The sequence below is a fragment of the Ailuropoda melanoleuca genome, unplaced genomic scaffold (assembly GCF_002007445.2).
Source record: "Ailuropoda melanoleuca isolate Jingjing unplaced genomic scaffold, ASM200744v2 unplaced-scaffold8950, whole genome shotgun sequence".
Lineage (NCBI taxonomy): Eukaryota > Metazoa > Chordata > Mammalia > Carnivora > Ursidae > Ailuropoda > Ailuropoda melanoleuca.
Window position 1 is genome coordinate 1 of NW_023254381.1, and position 27,918 is coordinate 27,918.

The 27,918-nt window shown below is 40.7% G+C and overlaps 1 protein-coding gene across 1 annotated transcript; it reads left to right on the plus strand.

Annotated features, from left to right (window-relative positions):
• The first annotated feature begins 27 nt into the window (after positions 1–27).
• Positions 28–27,895, plus strand: LOC100471407 (cytochrome P450 2C41). Its single transcript, XM_002931139.4, has 9 exons — positions 28–747; positions 1,619–1,781; positions 1,952–2,101; positions 6,368–6,528; positions 8,553–8,729; positions 13,577–13,718; positions 13,876–14,063; positions 25,169–25,310; positions 27,381–27,895. Exons 1-9 carry the CDS (start codon positions 580–582, stop codon positions 27,560–27,562), a joined length of 1,473 nt encoding a protein of 490 aa, XP_002931185.1. The 5' UTR covers positions 28–579; the 3' UTR covers positions 27,563–27,895.
• The last annotated feature ends 23 nt before the right edge of the window (positions 27,896–27,918 follow it).

The following is a 27,918-nucleotide window of genomic DNA, read 5'->3' on the forward strand; positions in this document are numbered from 1 at the left end:
AAGAGAGAACACAGCAGGGGAGTGGGAGAGGAAGAAGCAGGCTCCCAGCGGAGGAGCCTGATGTGGGACTCGTCCCAGAACGCCGGGATCATGCCCTGAGCCGAAGGCAGACGCTTAACGACTGCGGTACCCAGGCGCCCCTAAAAGGTTAAACTTTTTATACACAAGAATTTCCCCCCAAATCGTAAGTTCTCAACTGGTCCTTAATCTGAGAATCCAGAATGTTTTGCAAATTTTGTGATTAAATAATTTACTTCACTGGCTCTCAATTGGAACCACCTAGAGTGTTTTAAAAAGCAAAAAGCAAAAAAAAAAAAAAAAGCAAACATTACCAGTACCTTGGCTCCATCCCAGACCTGTTAGTCCAGAATCTTGGGGGATAGCATTAGAAGCAAAAGAAGAGTAAAGAGCACCATATTTTTATCTTTATCAGTAGGCCAAAGTCCTTTCAAAAGAGAGATTAAAGTAAATCGAGCTGATTGGTTACTTTATGAGCCAGAGACACATGTTGAATTAGCAGGCAGTGTTACAAAAGTTCTAGATTTCAAGCTCACAGCTGTCTAAGAAGGGAATGCTTCCATGGATCCAGTTGTGGTTCTGGTGCTCTGTCTCTCCTGTTGGCTTCTCCTTTCCCTCTGGAAACAGAGCTCTGGAAAGGGGAAGCTCCCGCCTGGTCCCACTCCTCTGCCTTTCATTGGAAATATCCTGCAGTTAGATGTGAAGGACATCAGCAAATCCTTAAGCAACGTAAGTATGCTTAATGCTCCTCCAGCAGATTGCAAAGGGGATGTAGGTTAACCTCTACTTTTAAATAAAATATATTTACTAAAATTAATTACATTAAGATAAAAATATCAGGATATGGGTGTAAAGCAAATACTCCTTGTGAAGTATTGTCAAGAATAGTAGAATAAGGGGCACCTGGCTGGTTCAGTCAGTAGAACATGCAACTCTTGATCTTAGGGTTGTGAGTTCAAGCCCCACAACAGACCTAGAACTTACTTTAAAAAAAAAGAGAAATAGTGGAACTTGGGGTGCCTGGCTGGCTCAGTTAGTAGAACATGTGACTCTTGATCTTGGGATTGTGAGTTCAAGCCCCACACTGTTTCTGGAGATTACTTAAAAATAAAACCCTTTAAAACAAAAAATCCTCCAGTTGATGAACTTCACAGGTGATCCTGGAACAGTTGGGTACTGGTCCCAAGGTAGGCACCAGAGACTTGTAAGTCACTCAGACATCAGAGGTTGGTTAAGTAGGGTTGAAATTTGGGTGTACTGTTATTACAAGGTGGAAATGTATAGGAAATTCTTTGAACTTCAGTATCTTTGTCTGCATAACAGGGTAAATAAACCTCGCTCAAGGTGTTCATGTGATAATTAGTTGTAATAATTTGAATACCAATTCCCTGGGCCATTGCCTGTCACATCAGAGGCCCTCTATAATGTCAGCTCTACCAATCTTTATAGATAAAATCCAGAAATATTTGAAGCTATGCTTGGCAGACTAAAAACATCGACAGTATGATGATGATATCAGGCTTAACCATGCACACACACAAAATCATGCACAGAATATAGACTAAATTGCTAATATATATGTTTTCTTGGAATTTCTCAGCTCTCAAAAGCCTATGGACCCGTATTCACTCTGTATTTTGGCATGAAGCCCACTGTTGTACTGCATGGGTATGAAGCAGTCAAGGAAGCCCTGGTTGATCTGGGAGAAGATTTTTCTGCAAGAGGAAATTTCCCGATAGGTGAAAAAGCTAATAGGGGACACGGTAGGTGTGCATGTACAGATGTTCAGCACTGGTTATGGGGTTGGGAAGGATGGAAAACCTTGATTTGAAGAGCAACTCAGCAGAACTTGGCCCATTGCGGGGCTGCCGAGTTTGAGCTTCCTCTTCCTTGCCTAGGACCTCCCTCTCAGTTTCTGTTTCCTCTCTGGTAGGAATCATTTTCACCAGTGGAAGCACATGGAAGAAGATGCGGCGCTTCTCCCTCATGACCCTGCGGAATTTGGGGATGGGGAAGACTGACCTTGAGAGCCGAGTTCAGGAGGAAGCCAGCCACCTTGTAGAAGAGTTGAGAAAAACCAATGGTGGGTTATTCTATAGCTCTGACCTTGGCAGGCTGTTCTCTTGTCTACTGATGTCCTTGGAAACATTTCAGCCCTCATGTGGATAGAGGGTGTGCAGCAGAGAGCCAAGGGAACTTTTGTGTGTCTATGCTTGTTATGTGTCCTTTTATGACTACCATGTGGGTGTAAATGGTCATTTAATCCTTTTCTGTCCCAATTTTGTTTATTTCCACATCATTACGCAATGAAGGTGCAACATTTGGGGACTCGTTTTTTTCAAAGAGTTAGAGAACAGTATTTTTCCCACAGTGTAAATGTGGGCTAACTATTTCAGAATGTGTATGTCACCAGGGAATACTTGTCAAGTAGACGCAGTAGAAATGACTTCCTCACACCCTTATGGAGCACCTGTAACCAGTGACATGTGCTTTTACGTAGTTGGTCTATATGTGTTTGGTCAACTTCACTGATCTTCTGAGGGTTTCTTCCAAGGCCGATGTCTACTTTCTGGCCAGTAATGATACTTGTTTTTATGGTTGTCATTGCTTAGGCATCTTTAGTGCCGTCCTCATCAATTGTGATTTCCCTGTCCACAACTCTTTTTTTAAAGCTTTTATTTAAATTCCAGTTAGTGAACATACAGTTTTGTTTATGAGTTTCAAGTGTACAATGTAACGATTCAGCACTTCCATATGTCACCCAGTGCTCATCACAAGTGCCCTCCTTAATCCCCATCACCTGTTTCACCCATACCCCCACCCACCTCCCCTCTGGCAGCCATCAGTTTGCTCTCTACAGTTAAGAGTCTGTTTCTGGGCTTTTCTCTCTCTCTCTTCTCTCTGTCTTTCTCTCATTTCTTCCCTTTGCTCATTTGTTTTGTTTCTTACATTCCACATATGAGGGAAATCACATGGTATTTGTCTTTCTCTGACTGACTTACTTTGCTTAGCATAATACTCTTTAGCTCCATCTATGTCATTGCAAATGGCGAGATTTCATTTTTTTAATGACTGAGTAGTATTTCAATTGTGTAATATATATACATATATATATATATATATATATGTAGTCTATATCGTCTTTCTCCATTCATCTATCGATGGACACATGGGCTACTTCCATAATTTGGCTATTGTCAATAATGCTGCTATAAACAGCGGAGTGCGTGTATCCCTTTGTATTAGTATTTTTGTATTCTTTGGGTAAATACCTAGTAGTGCAATTGCTGGATCGTACGGTAGTTCTATTTTTGAGGAAACTCCATACTGTTTTCCAGAGTGGCTTCGCCAGTGAGAACAACTATTTTTAAATGATCAGTTTAAGGATTCAATTGTTGCTCCCTATTTTCTCTAACACTGTTCAATGTGTGTTAAGAAATACATGCTACAGCATAATCCTGAAACTTACACAGATACCGGGTTATAAAATGATTTATTTAACAGGAAGCTATCATTAAGAACTCTTTACCCTGCCTTCCTTATTATTTAGTTCTGTTTTCAGCTTTCCTTATTTTACTCTCCTTTATTGGTCTATTAATCACGTTTTAAATTTTCTCTATTTTGTGATGTTTTGACATCCTAGGGGCCTTGTAGAACCAGGGAGCAACCTCCCCTCCTAGGGGTAGCTAATTACTAGATAGAGCAAACATCTTGTCTATGAGCACCTCTTTGATTTGTAAATCAACCTCCCCAAGGCCCAGGCCCCCAAGCTGCCTCCTTCTCCAAATTCTCACACACCAAGGCAATACTCTCCCTGCTCTAAATGAACCAAGGGCCAGTTACTAGACAACCAGTCAACACCCCTGTAGCCCATAGCCCTGTGCAATTGTTCAAGCTATCCAGTCCTAAATTTACCCAGCATACCTACCCTGCCTTGCTTGCTTCTTCTCATGAAAACCCCAGTAAAGGCTCTGGCTCATGCTTTCCCTTGTTCCCCCTGCCTCCTGACCTACCTTGGTTCTTCTCCAGGTGTCCCTGTGTGATGCTGGGAACTATGAGTAATAATCTCATTTCAGTGGCTGTCTTCCCTGATCTATTGGTCTCATCATCTGAATAAAAACAGAATTGCATTTTAAAACAGAATTGCATTTTAAAACACTGTTGGATTTGGAGTTAGAACTTTTTTTTTCCCCCAAGGTTTTATTTATTTATTTGTCAGAAAGAGAGAGAGCACAAGCAGGGGGAGCTGCAGGCAGAGGGAGAAGCAGACTCCCCACTGAGCAAGGAGCCCAATTCAGGACTGATCCCATGACCCTGGGATCATGACCTGAGCTGAAGGCAGATTCTTAACTGACTGAGCCACCTAGGATTCCTGGGGTTTGAACCTTTAGGATGATTATTTAACCCCCTCTGCCAGCTCTAGTGATCTGTGAAGTGCTTGTCACAGTGAATCTGATTTTCAGTCTGGATTCCACACTACCCTTCTTAAAATTCTCTCTTTCAAATGAAGTGAAAGACTAAAAACCAAATGTTAGCTGTGAATCTCACACACCCACACACACACACACACACACACACACACACACACATACAGACCTCAAGGCTTTCCCAAATTATCCCCTATTTCCCAAATAATCCCCTAACTTCTAAAACACCCCCCTAAGGAGGCTGTGGGTTATTCATTTAAAACTTTAAAATAAGTTTTTCTAAAAGCTTAGTGTCTTCAAGTCTTTCAGCTGAAAAAGATTCTGAGATAGGAACAGTTAACTAAACACGTTTCCTATTTTTAATTCCCTTTCATTTCCTTCTCATTTTGGATTCTGTTCACTCTTAATTATGTCAGTGATGTGTATTTGGGGGCCTTTTTAATATAAAGTTTATTGATCATTTGATTACAACAATTTCATTTAAATATTTCTCACTAAAAAGTCAAACTTTTCCTCCACTTTAATTTATCCGTGCAATGACAGAATTGACCTAAATGATAGTCCAATTAAAAGATTTTTAACTATGGGGGCGCCTGGGTGGCTCAATGGTTAAGCATCTGCCTTCGGCTCAGGGCGTGATCCCGGTGTTCTGGGATCGAGCCCCACATCAGGCTCCTCCGCTGGACCTTGCTTCTTCCTCTCCCACTCCTCCTGCTTGTGTTCCCTCTCTCGCTGGCTGTCTCTATCTCTGTCAAATGAATAAATAAAATCTTTTAAAAAAATAAAAATAAAAAAAAAAATAAAAGATTTTTAACTATGGTCTTCTGCTAATGGTTATATATAGAAATACTCCAGAATTCCACAAGAGGGCAGGCTGTCTAAATACATGTGGGGCTTGATTGGTGATGATGGACACAATTTCCTAGAGAAGAAAATTAGTATTTTCTGTATTGCAATAAAGAAATACAAGAACTCCATTTATTGCCTTTTCCTTTTTTTTTATGTTTTAAATAAGTTCCATGCCGAACGTGGGGCCTGATCTTATGACCCTGAGATTAAGGGTCACATGCTCTACCTACTGACCCAGCCAGGCACCCCAGGACTCTATTTACCAATGTAATCTTTTTTCTCTGCCTTAGCTGCGATTTAAGTTTGAAATGAAGATTTCTTAGTTTACTCCTATCTTAGGCAAACAAATCTGTACTATAATTTTTATTCATTTGTGTTAATTTTTTTCCTCATACAACATGGATAACTTTTGCTTTTTCATGTTTGTTCCATTAAAATGCCTGAAGTTTTCAATCCTCTTTCTTGCTTTAATCTTTTCCTCTGCTGATTTTCCACATAGTTCGGTTCAGCTCTGCATTATGTATAAAAGGTTTCCAGGTCTCTGGCTATTTCTTCCCTCCTGCCGGAGTGTACAATCTTACCTGACAGCTGTGATTCTGCATTGATAAGTTGAATTATTAGGTTTTTTTAAAATGAATTTTTATTATTATTTTTAAGTAATCTCCACACCCAAGGTGGGGCTTGAACACATAACCCCAAGATCAAGAGTCCCGCGCTCGCTCCACCTACTGAGCCAGCCAGGTGTCCCATGAAGTGTTTTTTAAAAGTGGCTTCTTTAAAGTTTTTTCTTTTGCTCTTCAAAGTAATAGTCACCTTGGGTCAGAACCAAGTAGACAAAGGTAGTGATGTAAGTGGAGTATTTGGAAGACTATTATTAAACAAACTTGGATGGAAGGGACTTCCTATTTCAGGGAAAAGTGATGATTTTAAGCATGCTGAAATTTCTGCCGATAAGGGGATTGCTAGGTAGATATTGCTTTAGAGATTCTAACATTACCTTTACCTATTATCAACAACAAAGATTTTTATATGTGTATTTTAATGGTATTTTCTACATCTTCCCTATTCTTTAGGCTTACCCTGCGATCCCACTTTTGTCCTGGGCTGTGCTTCCTGCAATGTGATCTGCTCCATTATTTTCCAGACTCATTTTGATTATACAGATCAGGCTCTAATTGGCATCCTGGAAAGACTTAATGAAAACCTCAGGATTTTGAGCTCCCCATGGATCCAGGTGAGGTCAAGATCCTCTCTTTTCTCTGACAAATCCAAAATTCTGTATGGACCATGCTGTGAAGTGAATGAAAACTGGACATTTTTGGATATTAAAATGTGATAACTGTGGAAATGAGGTTCTTCCCCTCCTTGAGCTTTGTTTTGTTTTGTTTGTTTTGTGTGCTGCAGGTTGGTTTTCCTTTTTGCTTTCTGTAGGCTATAGATGTTTGTTTATTTCCTGACTTTTCTGGACCATGGTTGCTAAGTCTTTCTTCTTCGTCATGTGTGGTCTCTGAAATCTCTGTTCCTTTCACTTGTGTTCAGCTAGTGTTTTGATGGAGTTTTCCTTGAATGTGATGAGCTCAAAAAAAGGGAGAAAGAGGGAGTGGAGGGAGAAGGGGGGGGAGGGAGGGAGGAAGGAAGGCAGGCAGGAAGGCCGGAAGGAAAGAAGGAAGGAAGGAAGGAAGGAAGGAAGGAAGGAAGGAAGGAAGGAAGGAAGGAAGGAACTCTTCCAAACAGGTTCTGGGCTGGGGCCCTCCTTCAGTGCTTTCATCAGACTGTGTTCAACTGTCTCTCAGTCTTGTTGCTTACATTGAGCCAAGATCAGACAGAGGTGAAAGCTTAGGGTCTTCTGAGGTCTTTTTATAGCCTATGTTCTGCTTTCTAAATTTTAAAATGTCTAAATTCCTCAGTATACATGGGTAGTTTTGATTGCCCTAATTTCCAGAAGATACTCTCTCCCCAGCTTTTCTTCCCAGGATTCTGGTGCTCTATCATATGCTTTAACTAGTCTTTGCCCCAGGAGGCTGTGGGTTATTCATTTGCCTTACAGAGTTTTTGAGACATGCCTGCTGCTCTCCACCCTGAGTTCTAGGTTAGATGAAACAAAGACAAGAGTCTGTGTCAGTCCTTTAGATTGCCCCAGAGAAGTTGCAACAGAGAAAAGACAATTTTTTGTAAGGTCTGCTCCAGTCTCTTGCACTGGAAACCGGAATCCCACACAAGAAGCTGCCCTTGTAAAGACCACTGCCAAACTGGGGAAGGAGGTGGGACCAGGGCAAATTAAAAATTCCACAAAGCTTTTCCACCATTTTCAAGTTGCCTTCTTCTTGATTCAGCATTCAGTGGATTGCTGTAGCCTTTGTTTTCTTGAGTTCTGCCAAATTGATTCTCATGGGTTTTGCCAAAATTCTCAGCCTGTTTTTGGAGTGTCCTGCCTTCGAAGCTGTCTACTCTGACATTTTCACTGGTCATACTCAGTGAAGTGAATTTTTGAATACCACAGTCATTCTCAAGGAAAGTGTCATGGAGTGTACATCTGGGAAAGAGAGTTGAAATCTTTATGTCACAGACAAGAAGACAAATGTCCAAATATGGAGTTGGTGGAATTCAAGCCTATTAACTCCCTGGCCAGTGGTCTTTCCACTGAATCCCAAAGCCCAGTTGTGGTGACTGCCCAGAAACATGCCCATAGCACTCAATGGGCATCCAGGCCCTTGCTGAAAGGTTCCCATTGCCCATAAGGTTTGTCCTCCACTCACACATAGTGCCCTCTTCATCCCATTACTTAGCAGAAATATGCTAATTTAGGAAGGAAGAGACTTTTTCCTTTAAGCAGAGAAAACATTTGGGACCACAGATGCTGCCAGGGATGCCTGATGAGGGAGTAACTTTGTGCTGTGTATCAGGTTGTCCAAAATCCCTTATCCTCAGTCTTTATCTACAAAATGTGAATCATAGTAATTCATGGCATTCTGTATTTCAAGGTTGTAGGGAAGAATTAATATAAAAAATGAGAGAATTTAATAATGTAAGGTTGATGTATGAGTATAGGAAATTATTGTCATTTTTCATCATCTAGTCAGTTTTCTCCCTCAGATATCTCTATGAGCACAGGTAATTACTTCATACACACAATATAAAATGATACCCTAGAAGACAGAGACCATTTTTTCTTCATCTTAATTTTTAACCGGGGATTGCCATATTTTATATATGTCTTCATTAATGGTTTTAAATTTGATATTTTTTTAAATCTTTAAGGTCTACAATAGCTTCCCTGCTCTCATTGAATATCTTCCAGGAGGTCATCATACAATATTACAAAATTCTGATTTTATAAAAAATTATATTTTGGAAAAAATAAAAGAACACCAAGAATCCTTGGACTTTAACAATCCTCGGGACTTCATTGATTATTTCCTGATGAAAATGGGACAGGTAAAATGTTAATGATAGATCTGTTATTTGTTTGCTTGCTCTTTTTTTGTTCACTGACTAGTTCTGTACTTATGAGGACGTTTAAATCGTCAGGGAAGAAATTTAGGTACTTAATGTATGCATGAATCTGGATTGAGCATCATGGAACATCATTCAATCTAAGATTGAATTGTTAAATAACTAGAATACATGGAACCTATTGGATAAGTTTCTACCTGAAGAGAAAGAGAATGTACACTTTAGGGGAGATAAAACACAAATCAGTTAGAAATTACAACATATTGAGCCATAAAATGAAGGTATATGTGATCATGTCACAGCGTGTGGGGGAGTAAGAAGGAAGGGTTTAACCTAGCTGGGCTTCCTGCTTGTCCTGAGGGTCGATGTAGATCTTCAAATATTTGCAATAAGGAATAGGGGCGGGAATTTCAGATTGGTAGATGGTGTGATGAGAGGTTCTGAAGCGCGTGTTGGCAAAGAGATTAGATGGATGGGAACGGGAAATCTTCACTGAGTGGAACCAAAAATGGATTTGGACAGACGTAGAGTTGGATGTTGGTGTCTGTCAAGTATCTGTAAACCTGAATGTTGGCATGAAACGTTTTGATTTGATCAGGTAGATGTATGAGCTAGAACAAGAGCGGAATGCAAATAACTATTGGGGACAATTATCCTGGGAGTCCTGTAGAATGATCTGTATGATAAGATTGGGAGCCAAGGACCAACTGTGAGATTTTTCATTTCTTGACTCTGGTTTGATGAAAGTCTGGACCATGGAAATACAGAGGATCCTGAAATAAAATCAAATTGTCCATCTTGTCACATCTCAGAGATGTATAGAGACAGGTTTTAGTTGGTGGAGAGGATAAGTGGCGACTCTATGGGGGAATTTTAATAATAAAAACAGATATCGTATTTGAGAAATTGAATCAAAGAGTGAAAGATTCAGGGAGTAAATCTGAATAGTGAATTTGTCGAGTGATAGGGTCAAGCTGGAAATCGTGTGACAGAAGTAATGTAGATGCCATAAGGACACTTGTATAGATGCAACGTCCTCCTTGAACTGGGGAGAGGCAGAATCCAAAATGCAGTGTAAAGAGCTAATTCTAGAGAAGGGAATTCCTTCACCTGAGGCCACCATTACTTTATGCAATCACTTTGTAGCTCTGGGCAGAAATGAGAAACCAGGGAGTAGGCTGAGATGGCAAGGAGTCAAAGATGCTGATGAAGGTGATTGTCAATGAATTGTCCCTGGATTTCAGGTGGACTGCTCAAATCACGTATTCTAGGTGGAATGAAGTGAAGAAGTTGGTGGAATAGTTTGACAAAACTGGAAGATGAAACTCTACTATCTCTGCTGTTAGGGCAATGATTTTTATCTTTCTGGTGATCAGCTGATTTGAGAATCTGATTAAAAGTATGGACACCTAGATCATGCAACTTTTTTTCCCCTTAAGATTTTGTTTATTCATCAGAAAGAGAGAGAGAGAGTGGACAAGAAGGGGAGAGGCAGGCAGATGGAGAAGCAGGCTCCGCACTGAGCAATGAACCCGATGTGGAACTCATTCCCAGGAGCGCGGGATCATGACCTGAGCCAAAGGCAGACACTTAAGCGACTGAGCCACCCAGGTGTCCCGAGCTTGCAGCTCTTGATCTCAGGGCCAAGAATTCGAGCCCCACATTGGGTGTAGGGTTAATCTAAAAAATAGAAAAGTGGGTTACAATTTGAGCTGTTTTGTGCGCAAAATGTTCTTTTTTTTCTTATAAGATTGTATTTATTTATTTGAAAGAGAAACAGAGAGAGAGAGAGATAGAGCGCACAAGTGTTGGAGGGGCAAAGGGAGAAGCAGATTCCCCGCTGAGTGGGGAGCCCAACTCGGAGCTTGATCCCAGGCTTCGTGGCCTGAGCTGAAGTTAGACGCTTTACCGGACTCAGCCACGCAGGCACCTCTCTTTTTCTTTTTTTGAAAATAATAACTTTTTATGAGATTTTACCTTAATAATTTTCTGTTTATTTTTATATGAAAATTGTTTTCTGCAACTTTTAGAAGGAGTCGTGTGGTTTAGGATGGTTTTTCTAACTTCATAGAGTTCCCTCTCTTGTTGCTTTTATATAATATTCAAAAATGTGGTAGCTTTCCAACTCTGTTCCCCTCTCACTTTTATTTAGACCAAAGACTGGCAAAGGTCACCTGTTTTTATAAATAAAGTTTTATTGAAACACACACCCACAAAGTATGGACACCTTCCCAGAAGAAGGCACCTATATGAATGTTTTTGTATTTGCTCATATTTTGAGGGATTTCCTTAATGCTAGGAACCCTCTCCACTACCCTGGGCTCTGACTTTTCAATTAATGGTATTTCCTTAATACTATATTTAAAAGCTGCATTGTTCCTCTGGACTTCATTATTGTATTTAGATTCTAGCTTATTATTGCCTTTTTTCTTGTTAATATCTTTACTGAGTATAATTCACATGCCATACCCTTCCCACATTTCAAATATTATTCATCAATTGTGTATTTTCAGAGTTGTGCAACCACTGCCACAATCAATACCAAACATTTTCATCACCCTCAAAAGAAGCCCCATAAGCTTGAGTAGTCATCTCCCTGTCCCCAAACCCTTCCAGCTTCAGGCATCACTACTCTACTTTCTGTCTCTATAGATGGCTATTCTGGATGTTTCATATTAATGGAATTATACGGTATGTGGTCTTTTGTTCTAGCTTCTTTCACTTTACTCCTTTACATGCTTGAATGATATTCCAGAGTGGATATACCATCATTTTATATATCCACTCCTTGTTTGATGGACATTTTGATTGTTTCTGGGGTTTTGGCTGTGTTTTGTTTTTTGTCTTTTTTAAGATTTTATTTATTTTTTAGAGAATACGAGAGAGCACAAGCCAGGGGAAGAGGGAGAGGGAGAAGCAGGGAGCCCAGTGCCGGGCTTGATCCCCCCACCTGGGATCATGACCTGAACGGAAGGCAGACGCTGAACCAAGTGAGCCACCCACGTGCCCCTGGGTTTAATAAGACTTCTATGGACATTTGTGTGCAAGTGTTTGTGTGTAGCTATGTTTTAATTTCTGTTGGGTATATATACGTGGTGCTAGAATTACTGGGTCATATGATAACTTTATATTTAACCTTGGGAGGAAGTTTGGTGGATCAAAGACCTAAATGTAAGTGCTAAAACTATAAAACTCTTAGAAGAAAACTTAGGCTTAAAATAGCTATAATTGATAATCTTTGTGTATGTAAGCACTGAATCTTCAAATTCTCTTCAACAGATGGAAATGCTAATAATGGTTGATAAGTGCCCTATTTTTTTCATGTTGTTAGAGTAGTTTTGGGTTGGAACGGTTAGAAAAGTGTGTGACAATGATGGGTCTAGCAAGTACAGGTGTTGAGGTTAAGCCTGTCTTGATGGAGTTGATGAGATGTCAGGCATGCCACAGGTCGCTTGTGGATTGTTAGAACCTTGTTAAATTAATGTTGGCCTAGAGAACTGGATGGGAGGATTTTTCTTTTTGTATTGTATTTTAGTGACCTCCATAGTCAGTATTTCAAATGACCCCAGTGTTGCTTTCTTTCAATTTTGTATCACCCTTATCCTTAACCAACTTTAGTTGTCCTTGTGAGGTGCTTTTATTCTCCCCAGGTAAAATTTATGAGATCTCTATTCAATCAGTCTCTTATTCTCAGCATCTGCCTTCTACACTCCGCTTCATCCCTTATGGGCAGTTAATGCCCACGTTTTCTGTCTTCGTGTCTTTAATATTTCTCCTATGTGTTTATCTCCATTAATTCCTGTACTTGTTTCCTAAACCAAATTGCTTCCTGCCTTATGTCTGGAATACAATAGCAGCTGGCCCCCTTTTGTCTTTGTAAATCCATTCTTACTATAATCTGTTCTAAGATGTGCTGCCATGTTAGCTTTTGCACATTTTCAACTTCATAATGAGTTTTTAGGCAATATAGAGTCCACATAAATTCTATAACAGAGGAAGAGCATTGCAAACTCTCGATCCAGGCTTATACCATTTTTTGAGATATGGCTCTTCTTCATTTCTATGAGTTAAGATTGTGTTTGCCTACCAACAGGAGAAAATGCAATTAACGATGTTTTAGAGAATGAATGGGTTTATTTATCTCAGGTACAGAGAATCTCATGTTGGGCAGTCTAGGACTTGTACAGTAGCCCTGATGTATCATGGACCCAGGTGCCTTCCATTTGTCTTTAGCATACTTACCGTGTAGGCTTCATGTTCATAATGTTTCAAGATGATGTCTACGCTACCTCCACTAACATATCTGTACTGATAGAGGAAGGAAAGAAAGAGACATCAATAGGCCATTGGGGGAGCCTGGGTGGCTTAGTTAATTAAGCAGCTTCCTTTGACTCAGGGCATGATCCCAGGGTCCTGGGATCAAGTCCGACATCGGGCTTCCTGCTCAGTGGGAAGTCTGCTTCTCCCTCTCCCTTTTCCCCTTCACCGACCCTCTGCCCCCTCATCATGTGCTCGCTCTCTCACTCTCTCTCTCACAAATAAATAAAATCTTTAGGAAAAAAAATAGGCCATTGGTAAGAAATAGGTTGCTTGGCCAGTGTAGCTGCAAAAGAGGCTAGGAAATGGACTTTGTAGGCAAGCAGGGGATAAGGGAAGAGGAAATGATTGGTCAACTAGTCCGTACAATTTGCCATACCATACGGTTGTTATTTTAACACGGCACTCTCCAGTTTCTACGTTTGCTTAGCTTTCTACAATGTGTTATTTTAGATTTATTGTAATTACATATGCTGGCAAACCAGCAAATAACTACATCAAATAATTCCTAGGAAAAGTACAACAAGCAGTTCGAGTTTACTTTTGAAAACTTGATGAACACTGCAGTTGATTTGTTTGGAGCTGGGACTGAGACAACAAGCACCACCCTACGATACGGTCTTCTGCTCCTGCTGAAGCACCCAGATGTCGAAGGTATGGTCAGCATGGCGGGCAGGGTGTACTTCTGGGCGTAGAACTGATGTTTATAATGATGTTGGAATACCTTCAAAGTGTTCATATCACCTGATTTTGCATGCAAATGTACATGCATTTGTCTCTTTTCTCATCAGAGTCGTTTGTGTTTTATCAGCTAAAGTCCAGGACGAGATTGAGCGTGTAATTGGCAGACACCAGAGCCCTTGCATGCAGGACAGGAGCCGCATGCCCTACACGAATGCAGTACTGCATGAGATCCAGAGATACATTGACCTTGTCCCAAACAACTTGCCTCATGCAGTGACCCGTGACATCAAATTCAGAAACTATGTCATCCCCAAGGTAAGATGTGTTTCTCCTACAGCTGACTTCAGTGCTCTTGAAGTTCTCATATTCACAGTATGGTTTCAATTTCTACGAGAGAATGGAGAAATCATACATGTGACAGCTTGATGGATTTTGTGCTGTTTCCACTTGGAGCCTATAAATTTTTATGACAGGTTTTGATATCTGGCTGTGTAAGTCTTCCAAATTTGTTCTGTTTCTTTAATATTGTTTTGGCTACTCTTAGCTATTTACATTTCCAAATAAATGTAGTATCAATTTGCCAGTTATCCAAAGCACTTGGCAATGATTTTTATCAGGTGAAAGTAATTAATTTGGAAAGAATTGACATGTTGGAATGTTGAATCTTTCAATTCATAGATATGGTATATTCTCTTAATTTACTTGGGCTATCTTTAATTTTTCCGATATTATTTTCAGTACAGTGGCTTGTACATCTTTTAGGTTTTTCCTAGATAAATGATATTTTTGATGTTATTATAAATTGTATAATTTTTAAATGCCTTTTCTACTTTTTTTGTATATTGAAATATAATTGATTTTATTATTTTGACAATCTTGTATCTAGCAACCTTTCCAAAATCACTTATCATTGTTAATAATTTATGGATTTATGATTCCCACGTACCCAGCTCTGTGATCTGGCTTAATTTTTGTTTTCATAATTAATATTTAAACTTTAAATTTTATATACTTACAATTAGCTTTAATTTAAATTGAAGTAACCATGGATCACTCAGGCCATTCTAGTGTAGAGGACTGATCTAAGTTTTTTTTTTCCTGTAATACTTAAAACCTTATCTTAAAACCACCGTTTGGGGTGCCTGGGTGGCTCAGTCATTAAGCGTTTGCCTTCGGCTCAGGTCATGGTCCCAGGGTCCTGGGATAGAACCCCCGCATCAGGCTCCTTGCTCAGCAGGGAGCCCGCTTCTCCCTCTCCCACTGCCTCTGCTTGTGTTCCCTCTCTCGCTGTCTCTCACTCTCTCTGTCAAATAAATAAATAAAATCTTTAAAAAACGAAGGAACAAAAAACCCATCCTTAATTCTGCAGTACTAAAAATTCAGAAAATTAAAAATAAAGTTGGCTGCAATTTCATTTGGTGACCAAAACCTTACTTGAACTGACATAAACCTATTTATACTCCTTATTGATGCTACTTTGTGTGAGTATTCATATTTTACTAAAGAAATATCAATGTGGGGGGTCGTAGCTGTCTTAGTCAGTAGAGCATGCAACCCTTTATCTCGGGGTTGTAAATGTAAGCCCCATGTTGCATGTAGAGATTACTTAAAATCTAAAAAAAAAGAAAAGAAAAGAAAGTGTGTTTGATTATATGATACCACATTATTGGGAGTATTTTAAAATTTTTGGTGTCTACATCATGATATCTTTCTAACAAGTCAAACTATTCTGCGTTTGAAAACACTTTAGGCCCAAGGGGTTTCAGAAGAAGGATCGTGTACTTAATCTTTCAAGAACACAAATGTTCATAGTTTATGGGCTGAAGTAGAAAAATAAGAAGAAGCTAAAGTGGTCCTCCTACATATAACTTTGAAATGGTTGAGAAAACAGCTTTGGGGAGAGAGAGTTCAAAATGGCATAGGAGTAGGACACATAAGTTTCGTCTGGTCTCAGGACTTCAGCTATCCAGCTATGAAATCATTCTGAACACCTGCGAACTCATCCAGAGAGCTGAAAGAATAGCTGCAACTCTACAAATAGAAAAGCGACCACTTTCTGCAAGAATGACAAGACAGAAAAACTTATCTCAAAGAAGAGAACAAGAGGCAGTAGTGAGTGCCAGGGACCTAATCAGTATGGACATAAGTAAGATGTTGGAACCAGAGTTCAGAAAGACGAGTAGAAAGGTACTATCTGGGCTTGAAAAAAGCATAGAAGACACTAGAGAACGCTTTCTAGAGAAATAAAAGAACTAAAATCTAATCAAGTTGAAATAAAAAATGCTATTTAATGCGATGCACTAAAAAAATAGAGGCTCTAACTGCTAGGATAAATGAAGCAGACGAGAGAATTAGTGATATAGAAGACAAAATAATAGAGAATAAAGCAGCTGAGAAAAAGAGAGATAAACAGCTACTGGATCCTGAGGGGAGAATTCGAGAGATAAGTGATACCATATATCAAAGCCAAAGTAGAATAATTGGGATCCCAGAAGAAGAGGAAAGGGAGGGGGAGAGAGAGAGAGAGGCAGAAGGTATATTGGAGCAATTTATAGCAGAGAACTTCCCAAATCTGGGGAAGGAAACAGGCATTCAAGTCCGGGAAGCACACACACACTCAAAAAAACCTTCAAAATCATTAAAAATAGGTCCACAGCCCAACATATGATAGTGAAACTTGCAAATCTCAGAGACAGAGAGTAAATCCTGGAAGCAGGTCGGGACAAGAGATCCATAACGTACAAGGGAAGAAACATTAGAGTGGGAGCAGACCTATCCACAGAGACCTGACAGGCCAAAAAGGACTGGCATGATATATTTGGGGTGCTAAATTAGAAGAATATGTAGCCAAGAGAACGTTACCCAGCAAGGATGTCATTCAAAATAGAAGGAGAGATAAAAAGCTTTCACGACAAAGAGAAGCTGAAAGAATGTGTGACCAGTAAACCAGCCCTGCGAGAAATATTAAATATGAAAAGGGATCCTTTTCAAGGAAGAGCCCAAAAGCAACATAGATGTGAAAGGAACAGAGACAATATACAGAAACGATAAGTTATACCAAAGAAAATTCATATTCTAGTGAGGTTTGATCAATATGTGAAGTTATATAAATACCACTACAATGAAGATATGAAACATTTGTATCATCTCAAAAATTTCCCCTATTCTCCTTTTACAGTCAATCCACCTCCCCCATTTTCAACCCTTGGTAAGCGTTGATCTGCTTTTGGTTTTGTGGTTTTGCCTTTTAAGGAATGCCACATGATGGCATGTGACATTAAAGTAGTATAACTTGTAATCAGTATAAGCCCTTAGCTTTCTTATGTGGCAGAATGTGTTTAAGATTTATGCTTGTTATCACATGTATCATTAGTTTGTTCCTTGTTTTGATGAGTAGTTTCCATGATATCGAGTGCCACAAGTTGTTTACCCATTCAGCAATTGATGGATATTTGGGTTGTTTCCAGGTTGGTGCCATTTCAATAAAGGTGCTGTGAACATTTGCATACAGATTTTAGTGTGGATATAAATTTTGCTTTTCTTTTGGGTAAATGCTTAGGAGGGGGACTTTGCTGAACTGTTTCTAAAAAACCGTCAAACTGTTTTCTAAATGTGGCTGAGCCTTTTTACATTCCCACTAGCAACGTATGAGAGTTCCTGTTGCTCTAGGCCCCCTCCACAACTTGCCATCATTGGTCTTCTTACATTTTAGATACTATAAGGGGTTGTACAATGTTGTCATATTTTGTTTTACCTCTGTTTTCTGGATGGATAATGATGGTTCACTTCTTTTCATGTGCTGATTGACTATTCATATATTCACATTCTTTGGTAGAATGTTTGCTGAAATTATATTCCTATCTTTTATTGGGTCATTTTCCTTATTTAATTATTGCAATCCTTTATATATTTTGCATGCAAGTCTTGTATCCTATGTAGGTGTTGCTAACATTCACTCTCAATCTGTTGGGGTTTTTTTTCCTTTCTTTAGTTTTCAACAAAATGTCTTCCAAAGAGCAGAAGTTTTGAGTTTTGATGGAGTCCAATTTATCAATTATTTCTCCTTTGACTTGTGTTTTGTGTCCTATCTGAAAAACGTGCTGCCAACATAACTTCCCAAATATTGCCCTTATGTACTCTTCTGTAAGTTTTATAGTCTTTGCTTTTCTATTTAGGTCTGTGATCCATTTAATGTTTGTTTTTACTTGTAGCGTGAAGTAGTAATTGTACTTTTTTTGTTGTTGTTATGGATATCCAGTTGTCCCAGCATCATTTATTGAAAACATACTAGCTTTTGAAATCTTTTTTTTAATGTTTTTTATTATACTATGTTAGTCACCATACAGTACATCCCTGGTTTCTGATGCAAAGTTCGATGATTCATAGGTTGCGTATAACACCTAAGGCACCATCAATACATGCCCTCCTTACTACCCATCACCAGTCTATCCCATTCCCCCACCCCCGTCCCCTCTGAAGCCCTCAGTTTGTTTCCCAGAGTCCATAGTCTCTCATGCTTCATTCCCTTCTGATTAACCCCCCTTTCTTTATCCCTTTCTTCCCTTACCGATCTTCCTAGTTCTTATGTTCCATAGATGAGAGAAATCATATGATAATTGTCTTTCTCTGCTTGACTTATTTCACTTAGCATTATCTCCTCCAGTGCCGTCCATGTTGCAGCAAATGTTGAGAATTCGTTCTTTCTGATAGCTGAGTAATATTCCATTGTATATATGGACCAAAACTTCTTAGTCCAGTCATCTGTTGAAGGGTATCTCGGTTCCTTCCACGATTTAGCTATTGTGGACAATGCTGCTATGAACNTGCATATGGCCCTTCTCTTTACTACGTCTGTATCTTTGGGGTAAATACCCAGTATTGCAATGGCTGGGTCATAGCGTAGCTCAATTTTTAACTCTTTAAGGGACCTCCACACTGTTTTCCAGAGTGGCTGTACCAACTTGCATTCCCACCAACAATGTAGGAGGGATCCCCTTTCTACACATCCTCTCCAGCAATTGGTGTTTCCTGCCTTGTTAACTTTTGCCATTCTAACTGGTGTAAGGCAGCATCTTAGTGTGGCTTTGATTTGAATTTCCCTGATAGCTAATGATTTTGAACGTTTTTTCATGTGTCCGTTGGCCATTTGTATGTCATCATTGGAAAAGTGTCTTTTCATATCTTCTGCCCATTTTATGATTTCTTTCTTTCTCGTGTATTGAGTTTGAGAAGTTCTTTGTAGATCTTGGATACCAGTCTTTTATCTGTAGCATCATTTGCAAATATATTCTCCCATTCCGTGGGCTGCCTCTTAGTTTTTTTGATTGTTTCCTTGGCTGTGCAGAAGCTTTTTATCTTGATGTAGTCCCACATGTTCATTTTATCTTGCTTTTGGAGATGTGTCATTAAGAAGGTTACTTTGGCCGATGTCATAGAGGTTGTTGCCCATGTTCTCCTCTAGGATTTTGATGGATTCTTGTCTCACATCGAGGTCTTTCATCCATTTGGCATTTATCTTTGTGTATGGTGTGAGAGAGTGGTCAAGTTTCATTCTTTTGCATGTAGCTGTCCAATTTTCCCAGCACCATTTATTGAAGAGACTGTCTTTTTTCCACCGGATGTTTTTTCCTGCTTTATCAAAGATTCGTTGCCCAAAGAGCTGAGGGTCCATTTCTGGTTTCTCTATTCTGTTCCATTGGTCTATGTGTCTGTTTTTGTGCCAGTACCATGCTGTCTTTGTGATCACAGCTTTGTAGTACAGCTCGAAATCCGGCATTGTGATGCCCCCAGCTTTGTTTTTCCTTTTCAACAGTTCCTTGGAGATTCTGGGCCTTTTCTGGTTCCATACAAATTTAAGGACTATTTGTTCCAGTTCTTTGAAAAATTTCCTTGGTATTTTGATCCGGATAGCACTGAAAGTGTAGATTGCTCTGGGTAGCATGGACATTTTAACTATGTTAATTTTTCCGATCCATGAGCAGGGAATGCTTTTCCATCTTTTTGTGTCTTCCTCAATGTCTTTCACTCTGAAGGGTTTTAATCTGGAGAGGATGCTGTATTTTGTCAAATGCTTTTTCTGCATCTATTGAGAGAATGATATGATTTCTGAATTTTTGTTTCTGGATAAAATCTAAGATAGATTTGCAAATGTTGTACCACCCCTGCATCCCAGGGATGAATCCCACTTGGTCATGATGGATAATCCTTTAATGTACAGTTGGATTCTATTAGCCAGGATCTTGTTGAGGATTTTGGCGTCCATATTCAATAGGGAAATCAATCTATAATTCTCCTTTTTGTTGGGGTCTTTGCCTGGTTTGGGGATCAAGGTAATGTTGGCCTCATAGAATGAGTTTGGTAGCTTTCCTTCTGTTTCTAGTTTTTGAAATAGCTTTAGGAGAATAGGTATTATTTCCTCTTTGAATGTTTGGTAGAATTCCCCAGGAAAACTGTCTGGGCCTGGAGTTTTATTTTTTGGACGATTGTTTATTACTGCCTCAATATCTTCATAATTAATTGGCCTGTTTAAAAAATCAGTTTCTTCCTGTTTCAGTCTTGGTAGTTTATGAGTTTCCCTGAAGGCCTCCATCTCTTCCAGATTGCTTAATTTATTGGCATAAAGCTGTTGAGAAAAGTTTCTAATAATCCTTCCAATTTCATTGGTGTTGGTTGTGACCTCTCCTTTTTCATTCGTAATTTTATTAATTTGGGTCCTTTTTTCTTTTGGATAAGTCTTGCCAGAGGTCTGTCAATTTTATTAGTTCTCTCAAAAAACCAACTTGTAGTTCTGTTGATCTGCTCTACTGTACTCCTGGTTTCTAATTCGTTGATTTCTGCTCTAATTGTGGTCAACTGGTTCCTCGTGCGTGGATTAGGCCTGTCCCTCTGTTGCTGTTCCAGCTTCTTGAGGTGCGAATATAAAAACTGCATTTTAGATTTTTCTGTTCTTTTGAGTGAGGCTGGGTGGCTATGTATTTCCCCCTGAGGACTGCCTTTGCAGTATCCTAAAGGTTTTGGACCATTGTGTTTTCTTTCTCATTGGTCTCCATAAATTGTTTAAATTGATTTTTGATTTCCTGGTTTATTGAATCATTCTTGAGCAGGATGGTTCTTAGTCTCCAAGTGTTTGAGTTTCTTCCAAATTTTTCCTTGTGGTTGAGTTCCAATTTCAGAGCGTTGTGGTCTGAGAATATGCAGGGGATAATTTCAATCTTTTGGTATCGGTTGAGACCTGCTTTGTGTCCCAGAACATGGTCTATTCTTGAGAATGTTCCATGGGCATTCGAATAGAATGAGTATTCTTTGGTTCTGGGGTGTAGTGTTCTATATATATCTATGAGGTCCAACTTGTTGAGTATGGCATCAAAGCCTTTGTTCCTTTACTGAGTTTTTGCAAGGGTGTTCTGTCTATTTCTGATAGTGGAGAGTTGAGGTCCCCTACTATTAATGTATTTTTATCTATATGTTTCTTTATTCTGGTTAAGAGTTGGCTTGTGTAGGGGCGCCTGGGTGGCACAGCGGTTAAGCGTCTGCCTTCGGCTCAGGGCGTGATCCCGGCGTTCCGGGATCGAGCCCCACGTCAGGCTCCTCTGCTGAGAGCCTGCTTCTTCCTCTCCCACTCCCCCTGCTTGTGTTCCCTCTCTCGCTGACTGTCTCTATCTCTGTCAAATAAATCAATAAAATCTTTAAAAAAAAAAAAAAATATATATATATTTTTAAAAAATTTCAGTATTAAAAATACGAACATCAACCTATAGGTGAAGAAATAAAATACATCCAATAGAATTGAAGTCCCTCTTCACCCAAGNTTTCTGGGTCTCTAGTCTTTAGTTTGAAATCCAATCTATCTGTTATGAGAATTGCTACCACAGCTTTCTTTTGAGGTCCATTTGCGTGAAAGATGGTATTCCATCCCTTTACTTTCAGTCTGAATGTATCTTTGGGTTTAAATGAGTCTCTTGTAGACAGCAAATGGATGGGTCATTTCGTTTTATCCAGTCTGCAAACCTGTGGCATTTTATGGGAGCCTTCAGGCCATTTACGTTGAGACTGAGTATTGAGAGATATGATTTTAATGATGCCATGTTGCCAGTAAAGTCTTTGTTTCTATAGATTGTGACTTTCTGTTCTGTATCACTCTTCGGACCTTTTTACCTTTATAGAACCCCCCTTAATATCTCCTGTAGGGCTGGTTTCGTGGTTATGAAATTGGTTAATGACTGGCGATTTTGGAACGTCTTTATTTCTTCATCAATTCTGAATGACAGCCTTGCTGGATAAAGGATCCTTGGCTGCATGTTTTTCTCTGAAAGAGCTTTAAAAATGCCGCCCCAAGCCTTTCTCTCATTCCAGGTCTCTGTAGACAGGTCTGACGTAATTCTGATACCTTTGCCTTGGTACGTGAGAAATTTCTTTGCCCTGGCCGCTTTCAATACTGTATCCTTGGATCTAATATTTGCGAATTGCACTATGACGTGACGTGGCATAGGTTTGTCGTGGCTGAGCTTGGGACGGGTCCTCTCTGCCTCTTGGACACGAATGTTTGTTTCCCTCGCTAGATTAGGGAAGTTTTCAGCTACAAATTGTTCAAATATCTCATCTAGACCTCTGTTTTTCTCCACCGCCTCGGGGATGCCGATGTTTCTGACATTGGATCATTTCATTGAGTCAGTCATCTCCCATAACCTACATTCGTGAGCATGGATTTTTTTAAGTCCAGATTCTATTTTCGCATTTTCTTCTACTAACCCAACCTCCATTTCGCTAATACGTTCTTCTGCCTCAGTGACCCTGGTCATCAGAGCCTCTAGTTTTGACTGCATTTGGCTCATAGAATTTTTAATTTCTGCCAGATTCGCTCTCATTTCCGCCCTTAGGATTCTATATTCTCATTAACATTTTCGTTAATACTTTTTTCAAGTCTACTCATCATCTTGACCATTGTTACTCTGAATTCCATTTCTGATAATTTGGTTATATCCGTATCCATTAGTTCTGTGGCAGAGGCCACAGACTCATTGTCTTTTCTTTGCTGAGCGGCATTTCTCTTTCTTGTCATTCTGATGAGGAGAGTTTGTGGGGTTGTCCAGAGCCCAAATTATGGACCGGTACCCAGGCCGTGTGCCCTTGATTTATAAGGATCTTAGGGATGTGGGCTTCTTGATTTTACAGCCTGCCTTCTGGGGCAGGGCCAGCCGCGCCGATACTCAGGCAACCCTGTTTGCGTAGAGTCTCTGTGTCCCCTGCGAGGGGGAATGGGGATGGGCACACTGTGAGCCAGTATTTCCAGGCTTTTGTTCTCTGGCGGCTTTCCCTGGCGGTTTGCTGTGCCTCTTCTGAGAGTCAGGGCAGCAGTGGCCGAATCTCAGCCTCTGTCTCAGAACAGAGGAATCACGGACCGTTCTCCCCTGATGTTCTGGCCACTTTAACTCTATTTCTGTTGGTGCTGCTCAACTCTGCAGCGTCCCGGATGTGCGCACCACACCCTGCATCCCAGCCTTCACTTCTAGGGCAGACGCATCTCTGTCCTTTGTGTTTCTAATACCGCCAGCCGCCAGCCACCCCCGCGCGCTCCTGGAGCTCCGTTTCAGTCTGGTCGCGCGGGTTCCCGGCTCACGGTCTCAGTCTGCTGTCTCGCGGGTGCCATCTGAGAGTCCGCCAGCTCCCCTGTGCAGGTGGCTACCGCTTCCCGGCACCCAAACGCGGCGTCTCCCTCCCCCTTCCGTTTATCCTCCGATATCTGTGCGCGGTTTCACGGCTCCCCGCTTCCTACCTCAGTACTCAGCGCTGGAGATGTTCATTTGTAGAGATCCAGATGTATCTTCCTGCGTCTCAGGCTGATTCTGTGGATGTTCAGGCTGGTCTGGTACCTATCCAACTCGACTCAGGGGACCGGCTGAACAAGGGGTCCCCTACTCCTCCTCCATCTTCCTATCACCCCCTAGCTTTTTAAATCTTAAAGGAACATTTTCACATATTACTTGTCTTAAAATATGTAAGGCAATGATTTTGAAAATCGAATTATAGACCTTAAATACGATAAACTTAGAGGATGGAATTTCCTTCCAATTTTTAATTTAAAAAAGTAAAAAATCTACATAGCCTTTAAACACACACACACACTATGTAATGGTTTATGTATATATAAATAATATATATGAAAATGTGTATACATCTATATTTTAGGTGCACATCTATCTATGTCCATCAATCTACCTTACTCCTAAATGCTTCAGTATGTGTCTTCCAGGAACGAGGGCTTCCTGCACAGCAAGAGCAGCATTCACACTCAAGGAATTATCATCTATACAATAATTTTATCTGATATATAGCCTATAATTACATTTTTTCAATTATGCTAAAGTCTATTATAGGTTTCTTGGGGGGAATCTAGTAGCTAATCAAGGAATATGTATAGGATTTGATTATCTGTCCCTTTAGGCCCATTTTATAAAGAACAGTCCCTTTCCTTTCTTTGTTTCATTTCAATACACTGGCAGTTTTGAAGAGTGCAGGACAGTTGTCATGCAGAATATTCCTGAGTCTGGTTTAGTGTGGTTTTTGTTTTTGTTTTGAGATTAGATTCCAGTTCTGTGTTTTGGGGAAGGAAATTACATACGTGATGTGTGTATGTCCCACTACATCATGTTTTGTCTAGAGACAGGTAATATCAATTTATACCATTATTGCTGATGCCAAGGTACTCACTTGTGAAGGAGGTATCTGCCATAATTCTCTATTTCTGGGGTTGCATTTTTCATAGGTAATTAATAAAAAAAAATCTCTGACAAGGTACTCTAAGACCTTGTAAATACCTGTTTCCCAAATAATTGATCCAACAGTTTTAGTATTAATTAATGATCTTTACTTGAATTCTTGAAAAATGATTAGTTTTTTTTTATGTGTGTGTGTGTAGCTAGGATTCATCTCTAACAAAGAGTTCCTCCATATTTTCATTGTTCTATTTTTTAAAAGATTTGATTTATTTATTTTAGAGAGAGAATGTGAGTGGATAGAGAGGCAGAGGGAGAGGAGAGACAGAATCTCAAGGAGACCCCCTGCTGTGCCATAACCACATGAGATGTATGAACACCGAAGTGATGAAATAGAGCAGAGAGTGAGACAGACACAAGTGTCCAAACATTGTGATCAGTGGACAGGATTCAGAGGTGTGGTTCTCAAGTAACCAAGGACTCAGTGTTTCAGACCCTGTTGGGGGCCATGTTAGCATCCTGACTAGTACTGTCCTTACTCTCATCCCTGCTTATTACTTGGTCTGTCTGGGTGGAAATGCCCCTGCCCTTCTTTGGACCTGGGATTCCTCATGTAGAGATCAAAAGATTGAACTGAGTGGTTTGCCACATTTCTTCCAGCTCTACACCTTCTTTACAACCCAGTTTATCTTCATCTGTCTACTCCAGGGCACAACCGTATTAACATCACTGACTTCTGTGCTACATGACAGCCAAGAATTCCCCAACCCGGAGATATTTGACCCTGCCCACTTCCTGGATGATGGTGGCAACTTTAAGAAGAGTGACTACTTCATGCCTTTCTCTGCAGGTAATAAAAAATAAATCCCTTAGGTGCTGAAGGGGACATAATATTTTGGGGGGATCAGTTGAAACTTACATGGTGCCTGCTCTGGGATGGGTAGAATTGTTCTTTGTCCATGACCAGAAACATCACTCCCAATGCCCATGTACTTTGCCCCACTCAGCATACATCGTCGTTATTGGAACGTTGCCTGGGTGACGGAGTTCTTCCAAAGTGAGGAAGCTAGAGTATAGGTTCATTAAATTCTGCCTCTAGATATATCACTGAGCTACCAAGATCTCCTCTTAGCAGCAGATGAAACTCATTTAGACGTTACTCCCTGGCCATGAGAAAGGTATATAACTCCTCAGTTTTGAGTTAAGTATCTTTTTTAAAAAATTATTTATTTGAAAGAGAGAGAAAGAGAAGCAGAAGCAGGGGGAGGGCAGAGGGAAAAGGAGAAGCAGTCTCCCTGCTGAGTGTGGGGGAAGGGGACAAAGGGACAAGCAGATTCCCACTGAGCAGGGAGCCTGACGTGGACTCGATCCCAGGACCCTGATGGGATCATGACCAGAGCTGAAGCCAGATGTGTAACCGAGTGAGCCACGCAGGCACCCCTGAGTTAAGTATCTTCTATGTGGGGTGCCAGGGTGGCTCAGCCAGTTAGGTGTCTGACTTGGCTCAGGTCATAATCTAAGAGTCCTGGGATTAAGTCTTGATTGGGCTCCCCACTCAGTGGGAATCTCCTTGTCCCTCTGCTTCCTTCCACTCCCCCCGCCCCCACTTATACTCTCTCTCAAATAAATAAATCCAATCTTTAAAAAAAAAAAAAAGTGTCTTCTCTGTGATATCCCTCACTCCCCAGAGTGCACTCTAGGGTGACAAGTATCCACAAGCACAGTATAGACACCAAAGAGGCTCATACTCTAGTTAGGGAAGCAGATTAGTAAACAGAGTATTATAATCTAGTAAGACTAGTGTTGTGGGAGAAGAAAGCCCAGGCCGCTCAGGAGAGCAGAAGAGGAAGCTGCCTCCTTCCTGTTCACTCCTGCTCCACACTGAGGCATCGACTGGAATAAGCAACATTCTAACACAGCAGAAAGGGAATTTGAGCTGCCTCACAGGGGACAGGGAGCGAGGGAAAGAAGAGAAGATGGGCACTTCTACAAAGGGGACCACAGGAGCAGGTTGTTTCTATCGATTGAGGAGATCAGAACCAGCCAACTAACCGTGGCATCAAGGAAACCTTGGGAAAGTGGCAGAATGCCCTGCAGTGATTCCACGGCACCTGATTATCCTCCACGCAAGATCAGGTATCGTGGAGATTGGGTCTCCACATCTATAGTGTGTGCTGGGTCTCTGGCCATGGAGTCACCTTCATTTATCTGATGGCTTCTGATGCCGGCTTTGGGTCTTGCACTGTACATACCAAGATGTCAAGGACTGAGCCTTCCCTACTAGGAATGCACATTTTAGTATGGTAGAAAAAGTAGTAAACTGAGAATTATGATTCAAGGCGAGGATCTATCTATGTTTTAATTGAAGATTTTTTATTTATCCATCTATGTTTATTTCTCGATCTATTTATATATCTATGTATGTTTTAATTGAGGAAACCCAGAGAAGGCAAGATTCTCCTGCCCAAGGGGATCACAGGGATTATAGAGAGGAAATGATGTAGGACATAGTTCCTGAAAGAAGTATAAGAGAAGTGCCTCTTAACCGAAGGGAACAGCATGAGATAAAGCTGGAGACGTCACGGTGTGTTGGAGATTGCTGAAGAGTGGGTATGGCTAGAACCGATAGTAGATTGTATGGAGGATGGAAAGAGGGATAGGGAATGTCAGATAGGGAACAGAGCAGTTGGAAATACATAATGAGGTGCTTGATGTAGGCCTGCTACTCAATAGATACTTGTTGAATGAAGGATTGCCGTGAAGACAGTAGGTGAATAGCAAGCATCCATCTGTCCCTCTAACCTTCCTTCCAGCCCTCCATCAGTTCGGTCATTCATCAGATACTTCTTGTGACATAGTTCTTGTGGCAGTTCCAAACATAATGTTCAAGGAACACGTCCCTTCTGTTTGTTATTTTCAGGAAAACGAATATGTGTGGGAGAAGGACTGGCCCGTATGGAGCTGTTTTTATTCATGACCAACATTTTACAGAAGTTTTCTCTGAAATCTCTGGTCGACCTAAAGGACATTGACACCACCCCAATTGCCAGTGGGTTTGGCCATGTGCCACCTCCCTACCAGCTCTGCTTCATTCCCATGTGAGGAAGGGCAGACCATCCGCCTGCTGCCTGCAGTTCTCTGTAGCTCCTGCTCGTCTGGGGCATCATTCACCTTCTTGTCTCTGCTGGGGATGCTTTCTCTGACCTCTTCTCCTAGTTCCCCATTCCCTCCATACCCAGTGAACAGCCAACCTCCATTAAAGGAAAGTTTCCAGGGGCGCCTACGTGGCTCAGTCGGTTGAGCGTCTGCCTTCGGTTCAGGTCATGATCCTGGAGTCCCGTGACCAGACCCCACATCGGGCTCCCTTCTCAGTGGGGAGTCTGCTTCTGCCTCTCCCTCTGCTCCTCTGTGGCTCGAGCTCGCTCTCGCTGTCATTCTCGCTCACTCTCTGAAATAAA

Excerpts from the sequence above, each read along its gene's own strand:
- LOC100471407 (XM_002931139.4), top strand. The coding sequence starts at position 580 with ATGGATCCAGTTGTGGTTCTGGTGCTCTGTCTCTCCTGTTGGCTTCTC. Across the intron at positions 1,782-1,951 it reads AAAAGCTAATAGGGGACACG|GAATCATTTTCACCAGTGGA; the intron begins GTAGGTGTGCAT and ends CCTCTCTGGTAG. Across the intron at positions 6,529-8,552 it reads TGAGCTCCCCATGGATCCAG|GTCTACAATAGCTTCCCTGC; the intron begins GTGAGGTCAAGA and ends TAAATCTTTAAG.